Source organism: Eutrema salsugineum, unplaced genomic scaffold (assembly GCF_000478725.1).
Source record: "Eutrema salsugineum unplaced genomic scaffold, Eutsalg1_0 scaffold_15, whole genome shotgun sequence".
Lineage (NCBI taxonomy): Eukaryota > Viridiplantae > Streptophyta > Magnoliopsida > Brassicales > Brassicaceae > Eutrema > Eutrema salsugineum.
This window is the reverse complement of record NW_006256867.1, coordinates 5,795,497-5,821,237: the sequence shown is the minus strand read 5'-3', so window position 1 is coordinate 5,821,237 and position 25,741 is coordinate 5,795,497. Positions and strand designations below refer to the sequence as shown.

The following is a 25,741-nucleotide window of genomic DNA, read 5'->3' as shown; positions in this document are numbered from 1 at the left end:
ATAGGCTAGGCCGATTGGACGGTAAGTCTCAGCCAAAGTGATAAGCGTTCACCGGGGGCACAAGACGATCGGCCCAAGTATAGGCTAGGCCGACCCGACAGTGTGTCTCGGCTGAAATCTCAGAAGATCGCTGGCCGTGAAATTGAGATTGGACCGGCGATGGTGCGCAATAGGTTGTGTAGTTATAGACCAGATCCGGTTAGCGCGGCTGGCTGATGTGAGTGCAGTGGGCAACACAAGTTTTACCCTAGACAAGCTGCAAGTGCACAGCAAACGCAGTAGTACTTAGGGATCGAATCCACAGAGATCTGTGTGTTGAGGACTCCTAACTGATGCTAAAAACAATCGTAAACCTAATCTAATAAAAAGGAGTTTTGGTTTGTCACTAAATCTAATTATGCAGAGAATTAAAAAGAGCTTTAAATAAAAATCGGTTGAAAAACAGTAAGGAAAAAGCGCTGGGTTTAAGGTTCATCTTTAGGGTTCATGTTCTAAAACACAAGGGATTTAGGCAAAGATTTTCTATGACTCTGAAACTAGGATAGACACATGTAAGATTAGCCAACTCTCGTCACCCTAATCATCTAATCACTTGTTCATGGCAATTAACTCTCGCTCTCATGCCAGAACAAAATCATGCTTTGTAGATCGGAATCCATCTCTGCTTACGTATCCTCCGTAGGTAGCTTTCGTCTCCTACAACAAGGACATCCATAAGATCCGGTTCAGGCAACCCAGATACAACACTCTCGTGGCTTGGATTAAACCTAGGATCGGATTCTGGGTGATCAATCCAGAATTACCGCTTTGAGAATTGGATGACTGACAGAATCATGTTAAAAATCGAAATCCTTTTTCCTAAAAACCTAGATGTCATTCGAACATGGGGTCCCTTTGGATTACCCTTTCACCCAACTAGGTGACTACTCAGACATCATCATCGGTTTAAGAAGAAGAAAAGTAAAAGAAACAAATTTGCAGAAAAACTTCTCTTATTGAAGACAGAATGGCGATGGAGAGCTTCTACAAATGCATAAAAATAAAACCTAAAACTACCAATGACTTCTCTCTCAAAGAGAAGCAAGAGACTCTCTTACAAAAGACCTAAAAATGAGTATTTATAGTGTTTCTCCAAGTCTTTGGCGTCTAGGACTTGTAAAATGGGTGCAGGAAGTGTCTTGGGCCTTAGTTGGGCTCCTGAGGTTTGGACATAGGTCCACCGGGAATGAAACCTCCTGAGCCGCGGTGGGAAGAAGGCTGGCCGTGGGTGAAAGCACTTGTGCTTGTCTGGGCTTGTGTTGATCGGCCTTCAGTGCATTGATGATATCTTGAGATTTAACCGTTGGATTGCTTTGATTCCAAGCGTGTTGGAAAGCATTTTAGAAATCAAAAACATGGAAAACACTTATAAAATCTTTAAAACTGAGTAAAAACACATGCATAAGATATTGAAAGTGATCCATAAAAGTGGTCAAATTCAGGTGTTATCAACTCCCCCAGACTTAAACCATTGTTTGTCTCAAACAAAACCAAAGATCTTAACCTGGAAAAGAGGTTTGAAAATCGCAGGAATTAACAAAATCTCAGCGATCATGCTTCTAAACCAGAGTTAGTCATTATGCTCAAATCAAGGATAGTCTAGAAAATTTTTACCAAAGCACAAACATAACTAGTCCGTTGATCCGTCATGTGAAAGTCTACACACTTAAACCTATCCTCCAGTCAACTAGCTCTTAACATTCATTCAAATAGTTCAAGTGGTTCTCATCAAAAGGAGTTTAGCAAGGCAATGAAGGCTAGGCATTCAAAATGGCTGTTTAGAAGGTGAGGCTCTTATTGTTTAGGGTTACATTTTCTGGAGAGATAAGACATTATGCAAAACTGCAAAACAGCAAGAGAGGGTGGAGCTGTTGATATCCACAGTTTCCAGTCACATTTTTCTTGCTTTAAGATTCTTGATCTCCCTTCTTCAGGTTCTCCTCATAACTCCTCCAGACTTAGATTTTTTTCCAGGTTTTAAAACCAATGCTCACAATTGAATACTTGCAGCCTTTGCTTCAAATAATTTCGGCTACCCTAGACTCTTTAGGCTTTTAGTTTCCTTTCCTTTCATTCTTTTTCTATTTTTTCGATTTTTTTTTTTTGCAGAAAGGGGAAACCGCCTTTGGATTGAGAGTCTTAGGAAGCATGAAATTTACCTTTAAATTCAAGCTTTTTGAGGCACCATCGAGCTTTGATAGGATTGTTGATACTCCTCTTTTCCAAATTTCTTCAGTTCTTCTCTTGAGTGACTGAAAACCATGTTGTTCCTCCCTCACCGGCGTTTTTGCACATATCTGCCAAAAGAGCTAAAGAGAGAATGCATGAAGTTTGAAATGATGGTTTTGGGTAAAGGGTGTGGTACCAGCTAAAGATGAACTGGTAATCTAGGACAACAAAGAGTGGTAACAATGATGTAAAGATGTCCTAGATGTGTATCATGATGCCTGCTAAAACCAATGATGAGAAAATTAGATGTCAAGATCATGTTCAATTGAAATGAGCTAGTATATCCTGGCAGAATAAGTCTCCATGAATAGAAATCCTCTGGTGGGAGTTCGTAGTGCAAGTACTCTAGCTACCGCCTAGTCTAGTACTAACCACAAAAGAAACTAGCATGAAAAGTCTAGAAGCACATGGGTCTTACTCATCATAGTTTTGTGTCAAAAATTCCTAAAAAATACTCCAGGTCTTTTAATAAGCATAAAAAAATTTAAAAATTGGAGAAAAAAATAAGAAACAAAGAAAAATAGATTAGTACGGATAGACATCCTCCCCCAGACTTAAATCACACTGTCCCCAGTGTGAAAAAGTTGGTGAGAAGATGGTGAAATAAAAGCAAAAGAGTATAAAATAAAAGAAAAGAAAAAAGATGATAGAACCGTGGGTATGATGCGGTGATGAATAGGCGCCTATGTCTCATGGCTGTCATCTGTCTCTGTAGATGAGGAGTCATCAGACCGGCGGATCTTCAGTAGTCTCTTCATGCGCCTGTTGATCTTCTCTTGCTGGTTAAGCTTCTTCTTCAAAGCTGCAAATTCTGCATCACTTCTAGTGGATGCTCTGAAATGAGAAGAACTGGCTCTGAATGAAGATGGTGCAGGCTGTAGTCTCCTGCTGTTTGCAGCTACCTCTCTCTTGGCTTTTGCAGCTAGAAATTGCTTCATGGTCAGAGGTAAGAGTGGCAAAGATGGTAGGAAGTCGCTGGTCTCTGGTTTCCATCCTGGGTCTGAACCATCTCGGAGACGGGGCATTGAATCAGATGGTAGTAGTACCCAGTACTCGGTGGAACTGGTGGAGAACTTGTAGGCAAATCCAATTGGGTCCATCTTGGTCCTGGTGATAGTCCTGTCTCTAGAGAACTGAGAAAGATCAAACCAATCCTCTCTAAGAGGTGTCTCAGCTGAAAAATCAACTCATGCTGCTATCATAAGCGAAGTGATGATGCTCCCAAAAGCTGGTGAGTAGTCCTGACAATCAGATGTAAGCATCTCATGCTTAACCTTCACTAGGTTCCTTGCAATGATACAAGCAAAGCAAGGAAACTTGGGGTGATCTGCGAAGGGTAGCTGTAGTGTCACCAACTCTGGCTTAAGGAGATTCGCTTGATTGGCTCGCGAAAACACAGTGTGTGCTAGTAGCTTATGAACATAGCGAACAACAGGATGAGAGAGTAATGATGCCTTGGACCTTCCTTTGTCATAAACTCCATAACCCATCAGCTTCCAAAGATCCTCATCTGGATCCTTCTCCAATGCAATCTCATCACAATAAGGCAACTTCAAAGCATCACATATCTCTAAGATGGTAAGAGAGTAAGGATGGCCTCCAATAGAGAAGGAGAGTGTGCCATCTAGAGCTCTAGAAGTAGCTCTCTTCTTGTAGCTCAAAGTTTCTGATGCAAGGAAATCCTTGGTGTGGTTCTCATAGGTCTGAAAGTTCTGCTCCATGAATGATCTCATACCAAGCCTATCAAGATACCATATCACATGTTCTCTGATTCCAAGCATCTCAAGAGTTGAGTAGTCAATCACTGGAGTTGGCTTGATCTTCAGCTTCTCAAGCTGTGCCAAGTAATCGATGTCTAGGTCAATAGCTTTACCAACAAACTTCACTTTCGGCTTAGAGGAAGACTTGACTCTTCTTGGGAAAGATAGCTGAGTGGAGGTCTGCTCAATCTTTCCTGAAAATATTCTTCTTTGCGCGGAAATGAAGGTGGACAGAGGCTCATCTTCATTCAGTTGTGTCTCGTTCAATGCATCATATGTCTCCTGCGAATGGGGCTTTTTCGCTTGAGGGCTCTTCTTGGTTCGAATCAGTCGAACTTGAGAGAGATCCATGACCTGCAAAAACGAGATTCTCGAGACAAAGGATAAATCAAACTGCTTTGGTATCGATTTTTATGAACAATTTGTTTATAGAACACATTATCATGACAAACAAGCTATAAATGCATAAAATATTACAAAATCTGAGAATTTCTGGTCAAGTTCGATATATTGATGTTCAACACATGAAATTTTTGAATCAGGATGTTGCTTATGCTCACTCACATGTAATATAATCTAGTTTTCTATCAACAAGAACCAAACAATGATTTGCAAAGCTGAACCTAATAGATCTCCAAATTTTGATTTGCTCAAAGTCTCAAATCTCAGATTTTCGAAAATTTCAAATCTCTTGGTCTAAGTGTTTAATCATGCAGTTAAACTACCCAGTAGTCTAGCCATAAGTCCAAAGACAGTTTCCAATCATCCTAAGGTGAATTTTTACTCATTCCAAGAAAACCTTAAATCTGAGTTCTTAAGAAAAAGTGAGAAATTTGAGCTCATACCTTGATGAAAGTGTTATGTGATGACAGATTTGAAATCTCCTTTGAAAAAGAGTGAGATATATTCGAAAATTTGGAAAGGATTTGTCAAGTTTGAAATCTGTCTTTTTCTCTAGATCTCCAAGCTTGTTGGGGAAGATGAAGAGAAAAGACCTTTTTGATCTTTTAAATCTTTTTTTTCTTTTAAAAAGGTGTTTTTCCTAAGCAAATTTTTATTTTTTAAAGTTTAGAAGACTTACCTGCCGTGTTTAACACGGAAATTATACTTCGTGAACTTCCCGGTTAAGTCCCGGAATAAAACGGGGAATTGAAGTTTCGGTTTACGGGAAACAGGGAAAACTTGCTCTGTGACCAAACCAAGGCCGGCCGCGGGCCAGGCGCGCACGTCCGCAGTAAATTCGAGTAGGGCCGCTGCTGAGGGAACGCGGGCCGCGGTAAATGATGGGTCGACCGCGGCTGAATTGATCGCGGCCGCAGCAAATGCCTCCGGGAATTCCCGGTTTCTCCTGTTTTCTTGCTTTCTCATTATATCTTTTTGTATTTTCTGGTTTTTTGAATGTTTTTTGTTTTTCTGGATTTTATTAAAGCTTGAAATGCAAAAAAGAAAAGAAATCAAATAGAAAAGAAATAAAAAGAAAAGAAAATCATACCAAATGGGTTGCCTCCCATTAAGCGCTTTTGTTTAAAGTCTTTTAGCTAGACTCTTGGCAGGATTAGGATTGGGAAGAAGGGACAGGACCCCTTGAATCAAGAGTCCTTGTGGTTCTTAGCCTGAACTTTGGACTTCCTTCAACTTGAATCACAATCTCTTTTCCTTTCTTAAGAATTTTTGCATCCTTGAGGACATATTTTGTCTTCTCAACAATTCCTTCAAGATTTTTCTCCTTTTTCTTGCTGATGTCTGGTGACACCACTATTTTGATGTTCCCAAATTGCCTAGATGCAAGTGCTTCTAGTTCATTCTTGTCCTCCAACACCTTCTCCTTGTCCTTGTCTTTTTGATTTGGAGCTGGGTCTGGTGTGGTCTTATAGAACTTTCTCCTGTCCACATTTAAGAAAACTAAACAGTGATTTGTATGGTCAATAACAGCACCTACAGTAGCTAAGAATGGGCGACCAAATATCAAAGGTCTGTCTTTGTCCTTGTCCATCTCCAAAACTTGAAAATCGGCTGGAATTGTTTTGTTTCCAATGATCAGTGGCAAGTCCTGGATCATTCCTTATGTTCTCTTCTGAGATGAATCACCAAAGATTATCCTTACTGGAGATGGGACAAATGTACCTATACCAAGTTTTTCAGCAACAGATTTTGACATGACATTCACATTAGCACCAGAATCACATAAACATTCTGAAAAATCAATTCCAAAGATTGAACAAGTTAATGAGAAACGCCCTGGATCCTTAGACTTTTTGAGTCTTTGGTCAGGCAAGCGTTTGGGTACCTTAACTGGAATGACTCGGCTTCTCTTATGCTCGGTTTCAGAGTCCTTTATGAGAGGTTCAGGTGTCAATCTCCCCTTAGAGTCTGCGATAGGTTCTTCCTCCAAAACTGCTGTCATAACATTGCAGAACTTCTTTGGGTTATCTTCTACTCTTCCTGGTAAAACTCTTGGTTGTCTCTTTATTGAATCTGCAGTTTGACCTATCTGATGTTCCGACTTATTGATGTGGGTCGCAAGATATTTGAACTTCCCATTCAAATCAGTGTAGATACAATCGATCTTCACCCCCTTTTCCCTGAATGACTTCTCATTGCCTTGAGTAGTCTGCATCATAGTTTGTTCAAGCGATTTTACCTGATTACTTAGCTGGGAAAGGGTTGCTTCTAATGAGCTGGTCTGTGCTTGTTGAGGATTGAATGCTGGTTTTTGTTGGAAGTTTCCTCCTCCATAGTTTCCACCTTGAAACTTGTTTTGAAAACTCCTTTGTTGCTGTGGATAGGGCTGATTTTCGGCTCCTTGATTTCTGTAAGAGAGATTGTTGAAGTTGGCACCAGAGTTCCTAAAGTTGTTGTTGAAAGCTGGACTAAGTCGATTATGATATGCCTGGGCTCCCATAAAATTGATTTCCTCCTCTTGGTACATGCCATCTTCTTCATATCTTCCATCTTCCTCATTTCCTACAGCAATTTCACAAGCATGTATATTCTTGTTTTGAGACTTAAGAAGTTGACTTACCATGCTTTTTAGCTCAGCAATCTCCCTTGATTCATGACTAGTAATGGTCTTCTTTGATCTGTCATACTCAGGGTTGTTGTTGCAGTTAGCTACAGCTAGATTTTCGATGAGTGCTCTCCCTTGTGGTATGGTTTTTGAACTGAAATCTCCATTGCTAGCAGTGTCAAGAGAAAGTTGATACTTCTGCTGAAGTCCTCTGTAGAAGGTGCTTAGCAGGTTTTCTCCAGAGAAACCATGATGAGGGCAGTCTCTCTCATACTCCTTGAATCGCTCCCAGGCTTCATAGAATGATTCTATTGGGCCTTGTTGGAAACTTTGTATCTTGTTTCTCAGCTGGTTCGATCTTGACTTGGTGTAGAAATGGTTCAGGAAAGCTGACTTGCATTCTTCCCATGAAGTAATAGAACCATATGGCATAGATTTCAACCATCTAAAAACTTTATCACTTAAAGAGAAAGGAAAAAGCTTACACTTCACATAGTCCACATTTTCTGGAGTTGTTCTCACCATTCCAGAGATTTCTTCAAAGAGATCAATGTGATCCATTGGATGCTCAGTAGAGATTCCATGGAATTGGTTCTGCTTCACCAAAGAGACAATCTGAGGTTTTATCTCATGATTTTCTCTTGGAACAGGGATTTGAATAGCTGATCGATTTTGAAAGTGTTGGTGAGGTGCATCAAAATCGGCAATGAGTCTGTTCCGAGGCTGTCTTCTTGCAGGATTGGCAAGCTGTATTGGTCGATTGGCTTCTCTAACAACTGGTGGAAATGTTTTCATCATTCCTTCTTCCTTTAGCATCGGCCTGGTCTTGTCTCCTTTGATTTTCAGCGATTTGAGCAGGATTTAGAGGAACTCGGTTTCCCTCTTCATTGAGTTGTGGCTGTCCATCTTCTTCATGAGCAGTATCTAGGTCATCACCATGAACTGAATCATGGTCATCATCTCCAATGTGATCCTCCTGATCACGGATTAAAAGATTTTCCCGATGGGCATTAGGATTGGCCATCTTGAGCGTTCTTCGTCTGAGTTTCCTAAGTGCTCTTTCGTGTTTTTCAATCTCGTCTAAGGGCAATACGATTTCGTCAAGATCTCTCCTAGTTTTCATGCACCTGTGAGCAAAGAAAGCAAAGATAAAAAGAGGAGTTAGAAAATCTCCAGCAGAACTTGAAAATCTTGAGGTTTAGGATTGAAATTAGATTAAGAAGTCAAGTCAACAGCGACAGATCCCCGGCAACGGCGCCAAAAACTTGATGTGAGTGCAGTGGGCAACAAAAGTTTTACCCTAGACAAGCTGCAAGTGCACAGCAAACGCAGTAGTACTTAGGGATCGAATCCACAGAGATCTGTGTGTTGAGGACTCCTAACTGATGCTAAAAACAATCGTAAACCTAATCTAATAAAAAGGGGTTTTGGTTTGTCACTAATTCTAATTATGCAGAGAAGCTTTAAATAAAAAAATCGGTTGAAAAACAGTAAAGAAAAAGCGTTGGGTTCAAGGTTCATCTTTAGGGTTCATGTTCTAAAACACAAGGGATTTAGGCAAAGATTTTCTATGACTCTGAAACTAGGATAGACACATGTAAAATTAGCCAACTCTCGTCACCCTAATCATCTAATCACTTGTTCATGGCAATTAACTCTCGCTCTCATGCCAGAACAAAAGCATGCTTTGTAGATCGGAATCCATCTCTGCTTACGTATCCTCCGTAGGTAGCTTTCTTCTCCTACAACGAGGACGTCCATAAGATCCGGTTCAGGCAACCCAGATACAAAACTCTCGTGGCTTGGATTAAACCAATGATCGGATTCTGGGTGATCAATCCAGAATTACCGCTTTGAGAATTGGATGAATGGCAGAATCATGTTAAAAATCGAAATCCTTTTTCCTAAAAACCTAGATGTCATTCGAACATGGGGTCCCCCTTTTGAACTGCTGCTGAATCCATGGGCAGCCAAGAGACAACCTGGTGAACTGAAACATCTTAGTAGCCAGAGGAAAAGAAAGCAAAAGTGATTCCCGTAGTAGCGGCGAGCGAAATGGGAGCAGCCTAAACCGTGAAAACGGGGTTGTGGGAGAGCAATAAAAGCGTCGTGCTGCTAGGCGAAGCGGTGGAGTCCCGCACCCTAGATGGCGAGAGTCCAGTAGCCGAAAGCATCACTAGCTTATGCTCTGACCCGAGTAGCATGGGGCACGTGGAATCCCGTGTGAATCAGCAAGGACCAGCTTGTAAGGCTAAATACTCCTGGGTGACCGATAGCGAAGTAGTACCGTGAGGGAAGGGTGAAAATAACCCCCATCGGGGAGTGAAATAGAACATGAAACTGTAAGCTCCCAAGCAGTGGGAGGAGCCCTGGGCTCTGACCGCGTGCCTGTTGAAGAATGAGCCGGCGACTCATAGGCAGTGGCTTAGTTAAGGGAACCCACCGGAGCCGTAGCGAAAGCGAGTCTTTGGATTACCCTTTCACCCAACTAGGTGACTACTCAGACATGGCTGAGGTAGACATCATCATCGGTTTAGAACTAAGAAGAAGAAAAGTAAAAGAAACAAATCTGCAGAAAAACTTCTCTTATTGAAGATAGAATGGCGATGGAGAGCTTCCACAAATGCATAAAAATAAAACCTAAAACTACCAATGACTTCTCTCTCAAAGAGAAGCAAGAGACTCTCTTACAAAAGACCTAAAAATGAGTATTTATAGTGTTTCTCCAAGTCTTTGGCGTCTAGGACTTGTAAAATGGGTGCAGGAAGTGTCTTGGGCCTTAGTTGGGCTTCTGAGGTTCGGAAATAGGCCACCGCGGGTGAAACCTCCTGAGCTGCGGTGGGAAGAAGGCTGGCCGCGGGTGAAAGCACTTGTGCTTGACTGGGCTTGTGTTGATCGGCTTTCAGCGCATTGATGATATCTTGCGATCTAACCGTTGGATTGCTTTGATTCCAAGTGTGTTGGAAAGCTGGTTGTCTCCTCTATAATTTCTCTAAATTCGGGGATGATCAGACGGTGAGAAGATCTTCATTAGTTGCCAAACTTCTGACGGCCTGAATTTATCCAAAAATGTACTTTTGCTCCAAAATGCACGCCAAAGTCCCAAGTTTCCTGAAAAGCTTTTTAAAACTCCAAAACATGTAAAACACTTATAAAACGTTTAAAACTGAGTAAATATATCTGCATAAGATATTGAAAGTGATTCATAAAAGTGGTCAAAACAGGTGTTATCACTAGCGCGGCTGGCGAGCGGCTTGGGAGACATAACCGATCTCACCAAGATTCGGCTTGTCCAAGGCCGATCTGTGATCCAGATTGGAAATAGATCGCTGTGGGATACTAACGGGTTGTGAATCAAAAGCATAAATGCATACATGTGCATGTTTCATACATAGCCAAAGTAGTATCTACTTATATTGTTGGTGTTTCAGGTAGCGATGACCGTGGAAAGAATCTGGCTTAGGAGCGCAGACCGTTAAGCCAAAGAAGATGGGTGGTGTTTTAGAAAAGATAGATAGGATCATGCGAACTTATAATAGCTTATATGCAAACTCTTAAGTTGTATTAAATCATTTACTTTATCAATAAAATATCTGTTTTCTTACTTGTTTATTACACATCGACTCAAAATTAATAAATCTCAGAATATATATATATCGAATTTGGACTGGTTTAAGGATATGACCCTAAATATGGACTGAATGGTTCAGAGCCACTTAGCGGTCCAAACGGGAACAACTTCCACGGACTTAGAGTCCGGGATGGGGTGTTTCAACTTATAAGCAAAACTGGTGTTGCTAGGGAGGTAATTAAATATGTACTTGCAGAATTAATTAATTTTATCCCTTTCATAAGTTGTTTAGGTAAAAATCTAAAAAATGTCTGAAATCCCACACAATTGGTTGTACCTAAACATTCATCACAAATCATACACAAATTTTCTGGGTAACAACAAGGTTAGTTAAACCTCCAATTACAACTTAAAATAGAAATCCAGAACACAAATCTTCAATCATAAAGTTAAATCGAAGGAGAAAACCAAAAAACTAAACGAACAATAATAAAACAGAGATAGTGAATAGCCTATATTGGCATGTCATATGTCCCTCTCTTGTGTCCTTTGATACCTCAGCGACTGCACTTGTGCCTCTTAGACCATTGATCCTTGTGACGCCCATATCTTGTCTTCCACAGTTTTATTTTTTCATTTTTTTCGTTTACCAACTGCTCTTCGTGATTATGGTGCTACAACTTTGGCATGTTTAACATCATCTGGGACCCGACATGTATCCTCAGGACCTGCAATTGGATTAATGCTTTCTTTATGAGTTGTTCTCCATGCCGTAGTAATGTACTTTTCCTTGATGAATGTCTGTAACTGCTGGTTCTCAGAAACGCTGCTCTGACTGCTTGTTTGCTAGGAAATTTAAGCAAATCATATTTCCCACATGAACAAGTTCTTCTGCCCAAATCAACAAGGCAGTTAAATTGGTCACCTTTGACCATGAATCGATCCTGGTTAATTGGATATACAATCAACGTTTTACCCTTCTCAATCCTCTTATTGATATTTGTCTCCACCTCAACTGTTAGAGGAGCCTCATGCTTTGAGGTAAATATTTTATGCTCATAAAGTCAATGTGTTAGCATTTATATGATATTTTCCAGTAAATGAATAATTGGGGACTCCCTAGGTGATCGCAATACAAAATTTATCGACTTAGCTGGATTATTGGTTTTTGACGTCGTACCTAAACCTTGGGAATTTGCATCGTGCCCATTTTGTGTCACTAGCATCCTGTAGATAATTTTCAACATCTGGAGTAATAGAGCAAATAGAAGCAAACCTACTCTCAAAATCAGCAACCCTGTACTCTTTAGATGCCTTTGCAATCAAACCAGTCAACCCTGTGTCTTGAAATATGTTACCACATTATTCAGAAAATGGTGGATAAAGATTCTATGGCTAGAATGTGGGTACATTTTCTCAAGTAATTTAACTACGGAAGTATTTCTATCTGACACAAAAGCCAAACCCACTTACTCCGCAATGACAACTTTTAGTTGCACCATAAACCACTCTCATGACAGGTCATTGTCTGAATTGACAACCCAAAATGCTATTGGATATAAGTTGGAGTTAGTATCTAATGCTCTAGCAATGAGCAGAATTCCTTTGTCTTTGCCTTTCAAAAACATTCAATCAACAACGATGACCGAATGAATGGCTTTGTAAAAACCTCCTACCGATTGACCAAAAAAGATAAACAGAAACTTGAATCGTCCATTACCATTATTTTTTATACTGATTATGGGTCCCTGGATTCGCTTCTTTCAGCATGTGAAAATATTTAAGAATTTTTCCAAACCTTTTCCCGAGAATGCCTCTGACAAAACTAACGGCATACTCATGGACTTTCCATGCATGATCGTAAGAGATCTCACATCCATTCTCAGTAAGAATAATCTGAATTATTTTTCTGGGTTAATGACCTTAATTAGCACCGTCATATTTATTCTTAAGCAGATTACAAATTGTTTTCGCTGAACTGGTCCTACCGACCATGTCTTTATTAGAAGGAAAGCATGTATGTTGAACGACATACTTGTAGATTTTGAAATACCGAGACCCCTCTAGACACTGTGCACGAACAAGCCAATCGCATGACTTCTCTTTGCAGCGTATAGACCTAACTCGTTTGGGTGATTCCAGGACGTTGTAATCGAAATTATGCTTCATTTCAGAAATTTCCAAAGAAGCCTTCAACTCTGTTTTGCTTCTAAAATTTTTTGGTCCTTCTTTACAACATCAAGCAACATAAGACGAACATTCTGGTCACCATAACCTTTATTTTCAGCCATAACAGGTTCATCAAACTCTTCCTCCAAGTTTGACTTCACAACCATCACATCATCATTTTTCCTACTGCTTGAATCAGAGGGCTTCTTCATCAATTCCATGTTCATGGTATTCTCAGGATGGTCAACTTTAGATGTGAATATCTCACAGAGACTTACCAAGGATTTTTTCCTAGAGTACCCAACAAAATTTTTGAGTTGACGATCATTGATGATACTTATTGGTGGAGAACCTAAGGTATCCATCAAATAACTCGATAGATAACTAAACTCAGCTTTGTGATTGAATACTCCATAGTCTTCTAAAACCATCGTTTCTAACTCTGCAAGAGTGGTATTTGATTCAACAGCAACTTACCTAGCTCGTCTTTCCTCAGCAGCCACAAAAATCCACTCCAAATTGTTGTCTGATCTCCATGAACCACAAGTGACATATATATATAGGATGTTTGAAAATCAAAATATTCTTTAAAAATATTTGTTTTTCTTAACTGATTTCCGTAAATATAGTTTGATACGAACTCCCTCGGATTATTGCACTCTTGACCGGTCGAGGTTAAGAATTTCCTGACTCCAAACCAATCACCGAATGAGATGCTAAGACGTGAACAAGGTTCGAAATAATCCGAGGGAGTTCGTATCAAAAAGACAACCGAAAGGAATGGCTGCGTCAAGTATTATGATCGGCACTTGATAAATAGAAAGATTCAAGGCTAACCACCAAATGAATCGAAAAAGTTTGCAAAGAAAAAAAGAGACGAAATCTCAAAATGTAAACTATACTTTAAAAATATTTTTTTTCCTTAACTGATTTCCGTAAATATAGTTTGATACGAACTCCCTCGGATTATTGCACTCTTGACCGGTCAAGGTTAAGAATTTCCTGACTCCAAACCAAACACCGAATGAGATGCTAAGGCGTGAACAAGGTTCGAAAATCTTTAGGCCCAAATTCGTGAGAATCGATCTGAAACAAGGCTGTGGCTGAGTTGACTGAGTGGATCCGCAGTTAAGGGATGTTAGGGCGTGGGACAAAGTCCCAAAATTCCATAAGCCCGCAAAACGACTTATCACTTTTCAAAGAGACAACCGAAAGGAATGGCTGCGCCAAGTGTTATGATCGACACTTGATAAACCGAAAGATTCAAGGCTAACCAACAAATGAATCGAAAAAGTCCACAAGGAACAAAAGAGAAGAAATCTCAAAAATTTATTGATGAAAAGTGAATAACGAAAATCTGAATACAAGGGTCATATATATAGGCGAAGGGAAGATCAAGAGTTATACTCAGAAATTACAAAGAAAATTTAATAAGTTTGATAAAGATAGTTTGAATGACTCCTCAGCTAGCTTTTGAATGACTCTTGAGTTGCTTGGCCGAGTGTGACTCTTGAACTTCCGACCCACGAACCAAACATAGACTGAACTACGGTCGTAAGGATGGTACGGCCCTTAACCTCATTAAAATCCCACCCGATAAATCCATTGGGACAAACCCGGGTGTAAGGAAAAAGAGTATTAAGGAACCATACCTGACCAAGTTAGTAAATATCTTGGTATGTAAGTATGGTCTTGGGATAGGCTGTTGGTTCCATTCTTTGGTTTGATCCTTAGTTCCACAGCTCGGTAAAGAACTTCTGGACGGCTCCCGCAAGCTTCCTGGTATGTGATCGGGTCATTGGACCGTCTGGTACGATCAGGACCGTATCTGGAACCCCTTTTTCGATCTTCGGTTCATGTTTCTTGATCCGCAGTTCAAACTCTTCATCCCGTGGTTCATGTTCTCGGTCATGCTCTCGGTCTATGATCACATCATAGTTATATTTTTTTGTATTTTCAGAATTTTTTTAGAAAGTGTTTCAAATTTATTTTAAAATAAAACTACTAAAATATAAATAATTTTCATGTACTAAACAATAAAAACCACTAAAAAGACAAAATTGTTTTGAATTTGTACTATAAAAGCAGTTCTCCCCTTTTTTATCAAGCAACTCCAAGTACTTTTTTTCTTTTCATCTATTGATTCTTTTAGTCATGCCGAACTTTTTCTTGTTGTTTATAAACATTTTAACATCCAAATTTGTTGTAGCATATCCACTAACAATTATATATGTCTAGAAACCGTATATATCATACACGATGTTCTTTATATATATCTAGAAAACGTACCTCGCAAGTACGTTCTTCCTTTTTGTTTGTTTTTTGAGTCTTTTAGTCATGTTATACTTTTTTTTGTTGTATATCCATTATTAGATTCATACTAATTTATATGTTAACTGGAAATTATGTTCTATATATTATAATAATATATATCTTAACTAAAGGAAATCTGGTTTGAGAGTGGTTCAACAATATTTTACCATGTTTTTTTTTTTTCAACATCTATTATACCATGTTTAATATTAATATTTATGAACAATTTTGCCAGGTATATCGGTGGAGTTTAAGCAAAGGGGAGAAAAAAAATGAATGTTCATGGCAGTGCAAAAGTGTTGGTCCCGTGGTTACAAGAAATTTATTTTGAAGGTGACTGTAAGGAGGTCATTGATTTATTGAATGGGAGAAAACTCAACTTTGAAGTTTACAATTGGATACGGAAAGTTCAAGATCGGAAAACTCGGTTTGAATAAACAAAGCTTTCATGGGTTCGAAGAGATTCAAATCGACCTGCGGATGGTTTGGCAAATAAGACCATCCCACATAACTCAAACTACTATTTTCACTTTTATGTGCCTTTTGTAATCTCTGATGATTTACATTGGGATGATGTTAGTTTCTAATATTAATAAAATGCAGCTGTTAAAAAAAATATTTTTATAAAGTAAAAAAAAAGATTTTGGAGCTTGCAAATCACATGCAATAGGAATTTTATAATGTTGTTTAATACATTAATTCTGTTTAAGCACTACGTTTTCAACCGTTTTCTAATGTACATAAACAAATAACCCGCACATAGTGCAGACTTCTACCTGGTACTAAAAGAACAAATAAGAAAACAAGTTTCAAAATATATTAGCGTGTAAGGCTTATCTTGGAAGGAAAGTGTCACGTATAGGTCTCTATGCAATAATTTTTATTTCAATGTTTCGTATTACTCTTTAAAACTATACCTGTATTTTGGTTATTTTTCTAAACTTATTCATTGTATTTCATTAACAAAAAAAGTAAAGCTTTCAATAAATCTGAATACTTTCCTTACATCTCTAGAAACAAAAGTAGTTTCAATTACATAAAAAGAACAACAACAAAAACATAGACTATTTTAGAAACCGTTCGATCATCGGAATCGTTCAACAACGCTTAAAGTAAACTACCCGCTGCGTATACACCTGTTTCATGACTCCTCGACCACAATTTCACGGCAGAGAGGGCAAGATTTACGCCTCACTAACCACTCGGCGATACAACTCATATGAAATCGATGCGGACAAGGTAGCAGCGTATCCGTTGTTTCATTGTTGTTGTGGTCGTCGTCCAAACAGATCGCACATGTGGATTCTTCTTTCTTTTGGGTCTCTTCTTCGGGAAGACGAGAAACTGAAACTGTCTCGAACACCTGTTCGGTCAAAACGATGTTAACCATGGTGTGAGGCTCTGGAAACCAAACCTTTTGAACCGCTTGATTAGCTATTGTCTCAGCGATATGACCGGACAAGGGAGGATCATGGAGACGAGAGTCGATGAGATTAAACAGATGGTTCGGACTGAACTCGTAGCTATGGAGATTCAAACGGATTTGAGAGACGGGAAGACAGTAACATCCAGTAAAATTTACGGTTCTGTAGGATTCATCTGTCGCGAATATCTGATATTTGTGGAAGAGATTGATCAAAACTTTGTTGAGGTGGCTCGACGGATGAACAGAGGTTTGATTATTCCGAGTATTCGCATCGATGTTTACTGTAACAGCTCCAGACTCCTCCATCTTCGTATTTTTGAGGAAATATAACAAATCTAAAACAGAGAAAGAGAGATGAGTGAAATCTCGGTAAGATGTTGAAGATTTATAGGGCTCAGATGTGCGTGTTGTTGAAGTTATTTATAGGGTTTATTTTTTAAACGATTGAAGTTTCCTTTTTTCTTCTTCTTCCTTTACTTATTTCCTTTTTTTATTTATTTAAATTTTCTTTTTCTCAGTTATTGTTTTTTGTTTGTTATTTTCCTTTTCTTATTCCGAAACTGATTGGTTTCAACTTTCAATTTTTACTTTTTTTTTTATGCTTCTTTAGTTAACTTCAATTTTTCTTACTCTCACTTGAATCAACAGACAATTGTAGAAACACGAAAAAAAATGCAGATTCATAAACTCTGTTTTCTTGCTTTGTTATTAACTCACACCACTTTCCCCGTCATGTTAGCCTCAGAAGCTCAGAGCTCGGTGCTTCTTCTGATGGCGTGAGCCACTTTCGGAGCTCTTTCCATGACCCGAGACAAAAACCATTTCTCATGTCATGGTCAAGGTCTTTGGGCCACTCCAATCGTTTTTAAGCCATCTTCGATTCTTCTTCTTCTCATTATCCATTTATATTACTTCTTTCACTTTTTCTATCCATAATAGCCAATCTGGTAAAGAAACTGCCCTACAAAAGTTTTGAAAGAAAAAATTAAAGAGGATTACCAGTTGATCTAACACAAGCAAACTCAAAACCAATTCCAGAGCAAGAATGTAAAAGATGATAGGTGAGATATCGTGACATAGAAGATATGGATTCGGCTTTGATACTATGTTAAGTTACTGAATCTAATGAGTGGAGTGGCCCATTTTAAATATTGTTTAGGATCATTTCCAACTTCCAATGTGGGATAATATTCTCTAATAGAAGTTATTACGGATAATCTATCAAGATCCCTATGATTACTCTATACAATTATGTTGGATAATTCCGAACTTGTTTAGGAAGTTATCTCTTTAGGAAGTTGCCTAAGAGATAAACATAAGGATTTATTTAATAAGGTTTAAGATATAGTTTAATATCTAGATAAGGTTTTATATTTCCTTTATCATATAGAATTAGGAGAAGCTAATATCTATATAAACAGAGTCTAAGGAGAGTTGTTCCTTAAGACTAAGAAAGAGTGATTTAGTTTTGAGAAGTTTCTAAATCAATAAAGAAGAGAAGTTCTTTATAACTAAGTTCTTAGCACATTACATCTTTGAATTGGTATTAGAGCAAAGACGAAGCCTAAGGGAATACTAACACGAAGATCATAAGAAACACGACGATGGGAGACGAGCTGGTTCAACCGCATTCAAAGGATATCGGATCAGCAGCGATCCAATGTCCTATGCTAACATCGACAAACTACACAGTTTGGACGATGAGGATAAGAGTTATGTTAAGGGTATATGAAGTTTGGGACACAATCGAACCAGGATCTACGGATGCAAAGAAGAATGAAATTGCGATAGCCCTACTGTTCCAATCTATACCTGAAACGCTCATACTTCAACTAGGAGAGTAAACTACATCAAAAGGAGTCTGGGATGCTATCAAGTCGCGACATCTAGGAGCAGATCGAGTGAAAGAAGCAAGGCAACAGACGTTGATGGCAGAGTTCGACAAGTTGACAATGAGCAATACTGATTCTGTCGATGATTTTTCAGGAAAAATCTCAGGTTTGGCTTCCAAGTCAGCCTCACTAGGAAAAACCATCGAAGAATCAGTACTTGTGAAGAAATTCCTGAAAGCTCTTCCCCGAAACAAGTTCATTCAAATCATGGCTTCCCTAGAACAAGTTCTAGACTTAAACGCAACAAGTTTTGAAAAGATAGTTGGGAGGATAAAAGCCTACGAAGAACGAATAGGAGAAGAAGCTCAAAAGGAGGATCAAGGAAAGCTTATGTGGAGCAACAACAAGCAAAATAATCGAGGAGGTCATGGAGGTGGCCGTGGTAAATCTCGAGGAGGCAGAGGCAGGGTTTGAGGGAGATCCAATGGCCAAAACCAAGGAGGAGCACCCGGTGAAACAAATCAAAAGCAGAAGAAAGATCGATCTAAGGTCATATGTTGGAGATGTGACAAGCCTGGTCACTTTGCGTCACTTTGCCCTGAAAAACAGAACAAGAGCTAAGAGTCAAACATGAATGAGACAGAGGAAGCCGATGCCCTGTACGTCCATGAAGTGGTGTTCTTAAACGAAGACAAAGTGATCCCAAGAAACTATGATACCAAGACTGATGCAAGCGTTTGGTATCTAGACAATGGCGCGAGCAATCATATGACGGGGAACAAAGATTTCTTCTGCAGTTTAGATAAAAAGATCAGAGGCAGAGTCAATTTTGGAGATGGATCTTATGTCGATAGAGAAGGGAAGGGTAATATCATCTTTTTGGGCAAAACCGGAGAAAGAAGAACACTCAAAGATACCTATTACATCCCAGCTTTGAAGCATAATATACTAAGTCTTGGACAAGCAACAGAACATGGGTGTGAAGTAAACATGAAGGGAGACTTCTTAACACTAAGAGATCCACAGGAAAGGCTGCTTGTACAAGTCAAAAGATCAGCAAACAGACTCTACAAAACACCGATGGAAATATGGTTTCCAAGATGTCTCCAAGTACAAGGCGACGACATCACTTGGACCTGGCATTCGCGGCTAGGTCATGTCAACTTCGGCGTCATGAAAAATATGGTCAACAAGGATATGGTTAGAGGAATGCCCCAAGTGCTGCATGAGAAGAAGGTGTGCGATATATGCCAAGCAGGGAAACAAACTAGGAGAATGTTCCCAACTAAGGCCACATATCGAGCAACACAAGTCTTGGAGCTAATTCATGGGGATTTATGCGGACCAATATCACCACCAACACCAGCCAACAACAGATACGTTTTTGTTCTGCGATGACTTCTCAAGGTACATGTGGTCTATACTCATGAAAGAGAAAAGTGAAGTATTCGATTGGTTCAAAAAGTTCAAAGAAGGGATTGAGAAACAAACTGGTTTGGCCATCAGAACTTTACACACCGATAGAGGAGGAGAGTTTACCTCAACAGAGTTTAATCTATTCTGCGAAGAGAATGGAATACAAAGGCACTTACTGCACCTTACACACCACAACAAAATGGTGTTGTAGAAAGAAGAAATAGGACTCTGATGGAGATGACAAGGAGCTTGCTTATGGCTATGAAGATTCCGAACAGGATGTGGGGAGAAGTAGTACGTCATTTAACCTATCTCATTAATCGGATACCTACAAAAGCCTTGAATGATCAAACTCCTTATGAGAGCTTTACTTCCAAGAAACCCAACATCGAGCATCTAAGGGTTTTTGGTTGTATTGCTCACGCCAAGATCAATGGGCCACACCTCAAGAAGCTAGATGAGAGATCAAAGAGAGTAATCAACTTAGGAACTGAGCCGGGTTCCAAAGCCTACAGACTCTATGATCCAGTAGCAAGGAGGATAACTGTAAGCAGAGACGTTGTCTTCGATGAACAGAAAGAATGGGACTGGTCATTGGAACAAGAAGAAACCGATGGAGAACCAGGGATGTTCAAGCTTCCACAAGATGTTTACACAGGCGCTGGATATGAGGAAGATCATAACAATGATCACCAAGAACACGAGCCTATGGAAAAAGTGCAGGAAGAAGAAACAGAGGACAATGCTCCGGTTACAAACCAAGGAGATGAACCGCAGCCAGTAACGACAAGGTCAGGTCGAGTAGTTCGAAAGCCAGGATATCTAGATGACTTTGTGATGATTGCAGAACTTGAGGGTGAAAGGTTACTCTTCACTGTTGATGGAGAACCTGAGAACTATGGTGAAGCAAAACATCTAAACAAATGGATTGAGGCTATGAAAGCTGAGCTGGATTCAATGTCAAGGAACAAGACATGGGAGCTTATCAAAAGACCAAAAGGAGCTAAACCTATTGGACTAAAGTGGATCTATAAAATAAAGAAGAATGCTGATGGCTCGGTAAACAAGTATAAGGCAAGACTTGTCGCAAAAGGGTATGTACAACAACAAGGAGTTGATTTCGAAGAAGTCTTTGCCCCTGTAGCAAGAATCGAAACCATAAGGCTGTTAATAGCCCTTGCAGCGACTAAAGGCTGGGAAATACACCACCTAGACGTCAAGACAGCATTCCTTAATGGTGATCTACAAGAATTAGTCTATGTGTGCCAACCAGAAGGCTTTGTGAAAAAAGGAGAAGAAGATCGAGTATACAAACTTCATAAAGCACTATATGGCCTACGACAAGCTCTAGAGCATGGAACATCAAGCTGGATCAAGTTCTAAAGAACATGAACTTTAAAAAGTGCTTAAAGGAGCCATCGGTATATGTTAAAAGAAGCAAGGAGGAGATCTTAATTGTGGCAATCTATGTTGATGATTTGATTGTGACAGGAACTTCGATGAAGGTCATAAAACAATTCAAAGAAGATATGTCAAGGAGATTTGAGATGTCAGATCTTGGGAAATTAACATATTACCTCGGTATAGAAGTGATTCAAGGAGCAGATGGGATCAGAATAAAACAAGAAGGTTATGCTCAAGGGATCCTCATTAATACAAAGATGGATACATGTAACTTATCTCATGTACCAATGGAAGCAAATCTAAAGATTTCAAAAGCAGAAGATGAAGCTGAGATCGATGCCACTTGATATAGAAGAACAATTGGATGCTTAAGGTACCTCTTGCACACAAGGCCAGACTTAGCATTTGCAGTAGGAGTCTTAAGTCGGTATATGCAGAATCCAAGGGAATAACATGGGCAGGCCATCAAGCGCATAATGAGATATATAAGAGGAACTACTAGCTTGGGTTTACACTTCAAGAGAGATGGTTCTAGCAAGATCACAGGATATAGTGACAGTAGTCATAATATCGATGTAGATGATGGAAGAAGTACTGCAGGTCATGTATTCTACCTTGGGACATCACCGATCACTTGGACTTCTCAGAAGCAAGCTACCGTCGCCTTATCTTTATGTGAAGCAGAATTTATGGCAGCTAGGCGACTAAGCAGGCTATATGGCTTCAGGAGCTGTTAAAAGAGATACTAAGTGTCGACAATGAGAAGGTTGTACTAAGAGTAGACAACAAGTCAGCTATAGCTTTAACCAAGAACCCAGTGTTTCATGGTAGAAGCAAACGCATCCTCTCCAGGTACCATTTCATCCGTGTGTGGAGAATGGTCAGATTGAGGTGGAACACATTCCAGGCGTGGAACAAAAGGCAGACATCCTCACCAAGGCATTAGCAAGAGTGAAGTTCAAAGAGATGAGGAGTCTACTTGGAGTTGAAGACATTATTCTACCCGAAAATCAAGTTGGAATTAAGGGGGAGAATGTTGGATAATTCCTAACTTGTTTAGGAAGTTATCTCTTTAGGAAGTTGCCTAAGAGATAAACATAAGGATTTATTTAATAAGATATAGTTTAATATCTAGATAAGGTTTTATATTTCCTTTATCATATAGAATTAGGAGAAGCTAATATCTATATAAACAGAGTCTAAGGAGAGTTGTTCCTTAAGACTAAGAAAGAGTGATTTAGTTTTGAGAAGTTTCTAAATCAATAAAGAAGAGAAGTTCTTTATCACTAAGTTCTCTATACAATTATTCTCTATGATTCTCTCATTTATTATATGATTATGTAGCTCTCCTATATATACAGCTTTGTAATTCTCATTAATAATGCAACACAGTATTCTATAATTCAATATGGTGTTATTTGTGTGAGTTTTGATCCACCAATCAAACTCAGTCCATGCTCATATTGTTTAACGCAAAACACTTTTTTGTTCACTTCTTTTAGAGCTTTGTGCTCCTTCTTTTTCATAGAATTTTTTTTTCCATTTTTTATCCTTTGATTTTTGTTTTTTTTTCTTTTCATCTCATTTACAATAATTTTTTTCATTCAGAATTTTTTATTTATTTTTATTAATCTTTCCACCATATGCCGCCCATCCTTAAATGATATGCGATCAAGTCATTGACGACTTCATCAATTTATGACTTCATGAAGCTATATGCTTCCACACGACCAATGTCGTCCAAGATCCAAGTTGATCACTTATTTAAGTCCATAATGACTTCTCCTAAGCTATATGCTTCCTTCAACCTCCACATACACGTTCCTTGAGGTGTTCCCATCGATCACGGTAAATCCGTTTAACCCTGCATGGTTCAAGCGCAATGTTTCTTCTTTCTTCCTATCAAGTTTATCAAAGATTCAATTTCAAGCCAATGTTTCCGTCTTCACTTCATCGCGCCTTGAGATTGAGGGGGCGTATTAAAGATAATATCTATCAAGATCCCTATGATTACTCTATACAATTATTCTCTATGATTCTCTCATTTATTATATGATTATGTAGCTCTCCTATATATAGCTTTGTAATTCTCATCAATAATGCAACACAATATTCTTATATTCAATAGAAGTTACAATCCTCTTTCACCAAATGGTATCTAGAAAACCTAAGAATTAAGATGATGCTCTTTGAAATTTATGAAACGTTTTGACATTAGACAATGCTTGTTCATCAACATTCTCAAAGTAGAAGATATGATCATACTTTCCTAGAGGTTAGACTTAAGAAGGCACAGTAGTGTAGCGGAATCGAAGAGAGTTAAGCAAAACGACCAGACTCTTTTGAAAAGAACCTGATCGAGATACACAATCGGACGAGTGATTTGGCGACATATAAAGTTTCTTACCTTCTCCGAAACCCTGTGGAAACATCATATAGCTGAATCCATATCTTGCTTCACACAGTTTCTTATCAGATACACTATTCCAAGTGAGATTTCTCGAAATTTTCTGAATAATATGTTTATACAATTCTTACTTGACCAACACAGCATTCTCTATATAGTGAAACGCTTATTGATCGGACTTGGACGTCAATGATCATTCTGAAAGAAAGATTACAATTAGTATGAAAGAAAGTTTACTAAGTAAAATTTTCATCGGATGAAACAATATGCTCGTCAAGATAAAGATAGAGATAAAAGCTCCGAAGTATCTCTATCTGAGCTTCTTAACATACAACACTATAATCTCTAAGAGTTGAGGACAAAACTGCAAATAAATCGTTATTAACGAGTTGTTACAAGCTAAAAACTGACTAAAGAAAATCGAATTAAGAAATATAAGAGAAACAAAGCAAGTGACCGTAAAACACTACATCCAAACAAATTGGCTAGCACCTTAATAGAAACATAAACCAAAGAAACAAAGGACTACATTCAAACAATTTGACTACCTTATACAAGTTTATCAACCGCAAAACAATGATTCCTTATATTTTATAACTTGTGCAACAAGGCAAGATACATACTCAATTGAAACCTAAATATGACACTTAACAAACGAAAATTAGACAGCCGCCTTGATTGGCCTTAACAAACGAAAATTAGACAGCTGTTTCAAACTCCTAAACCTAAATAGGCCAAAATATGGCCCAAGTGATCTATCGCCGATCTGGGATTGTTGTTACAATTGGTCCCCGTCAAACCAAACACGACACAACTTTCGCCGGGTTGAGATTCTTCTGATTTTGGAAACATCATCCTCATAGACCCTTTTTGATAACACCTATCAGCAGCACTGTTCTTCTCTCGATTAATGTGATCTAAGGAACATAGTGGGAGCTTTTGGATCCAATATCTAATATCTCTTAACATATTAGCTATTTCCTTGTAGTCTTCCCTCCTATTTATCAGATTTACGAGTTGGAGACAATCACCTTCAAACCAGACCTGTCTAAAATCCCTTTAGCCAAACCATTTGTAGAGCATATAAGAATCCCAATGCTTCTGATTGTAAAGAAGTCCTCACCGGTTGTACCTTTGCGTAGCCTGAGTATATATGTGCTCCTGCATGATCTCTAATGATCCACCCAATCCCAGTCATCTGAGAGCTGTATATAAAACTTCCGTCAAAGTTGCATTTTAACCAACCAAACGGTGGTGGTTCCCATATGGCATTCCTCTGTAAAGCTATGGCATTCCTCATTGGAGACTCTCGTTGCATTTCTTCCACACTTTCCAACCATTCCAATACACTATCTTTTGCTTGTTTCGCTTCTTCGTTTGGATTGAGCATACGTTTATTGAAGATGAAATCATTCCTACTTTTCCACAGAATCCAACAAATCCAAAATGGCAGTATTATAACCTCTTCTGGATTCTGCTGGAGATCATGTAGTTGGAACATTAGTTGGACGTTATCTTCCAGCTCCAGGTTAGTGCCATCATAAGCAAGAATATCTGCGCATCTCCATGTAGCCTTGGCATGTTGACATGCAAATAAGACATGGTTTATTGTTTCCTCTTCGAGACATCACCTTTGACAAATTGGATTTATATTTACCTGCCGACTCCTTAGTCTGTCCGCTGTTGGAATTGCCCCTGACAGAGTTCTTCATAGAAAATGTTGTATTTTAGGCAAAATATTTAATTTCCATACCTGGTTTTTGATCTCCACACTTCCCATTGGCGGTAGTATACTTTCTTCCTCCATGTCTAGATGCATTGCAAGCCAGTATCCAGATTTAACCGAATATTTGGCATCCTGTGTGTAATCCCATATATATGTATCCCTCTCTGCATTCATGGAGATAAACATCCTTTTTGCAATACTAGCATCGTCAGAATTAAGAACTTGATCCACCCATTCCTTATTCCATTCTTGTTTACCCCTTTTCCATAAATCCTTGACTCTAATATCTTTTAAGAGTTCAGAGTTTGCATTTGTTCCTACTAGTCTCATTGGGGTTATGTCTAACCACTTATCATTCCAAACGCTTGTAGATTCACCATCGCCTATAAGAACTCTAAGTCCTTGTTGTAGCAAGTCTTTCCCTGCTTGAATTGATTTCCAT

At 38.9% G+C, this 25,741-nt stretch overlaps 1 protein-coding gene and 1 non-coding gene across 2 annotated transcripts; one reads left to right on the top strand and one right to left on the bottom strand.

Moving 5' to 3' along the window:
- Positions 1-7,279: 7,279 nt before the first annotated feature.
- LOC112088304 lies at positions 7,280-7,385 on the top strand. Its single transcript, XR_002900467.1, has one exon. It is a non-coding gene; the product is annotated as a small nucleolar RNA R71 (small nucleolar RNA).
- An 8,844-nt stretch (positions 7,386-16,229) lies between these two features.
- On the bottom strand, positions 16,230-16,820 carry LOC18022212 (E3 ubiquitin-protein ligase RING1-like). Its single transcript, XM_024158239.1, has one exon. It carries the CDS (start codon positions 16,818-16,820, stop codon positions 16,230-16,232), a length of 591 nt encoding a protein of 196 aa, XP_024014007.1.
- Between the last annotated feature and the right edge of the window lie 8,921 nt (positions 16,821-25,741).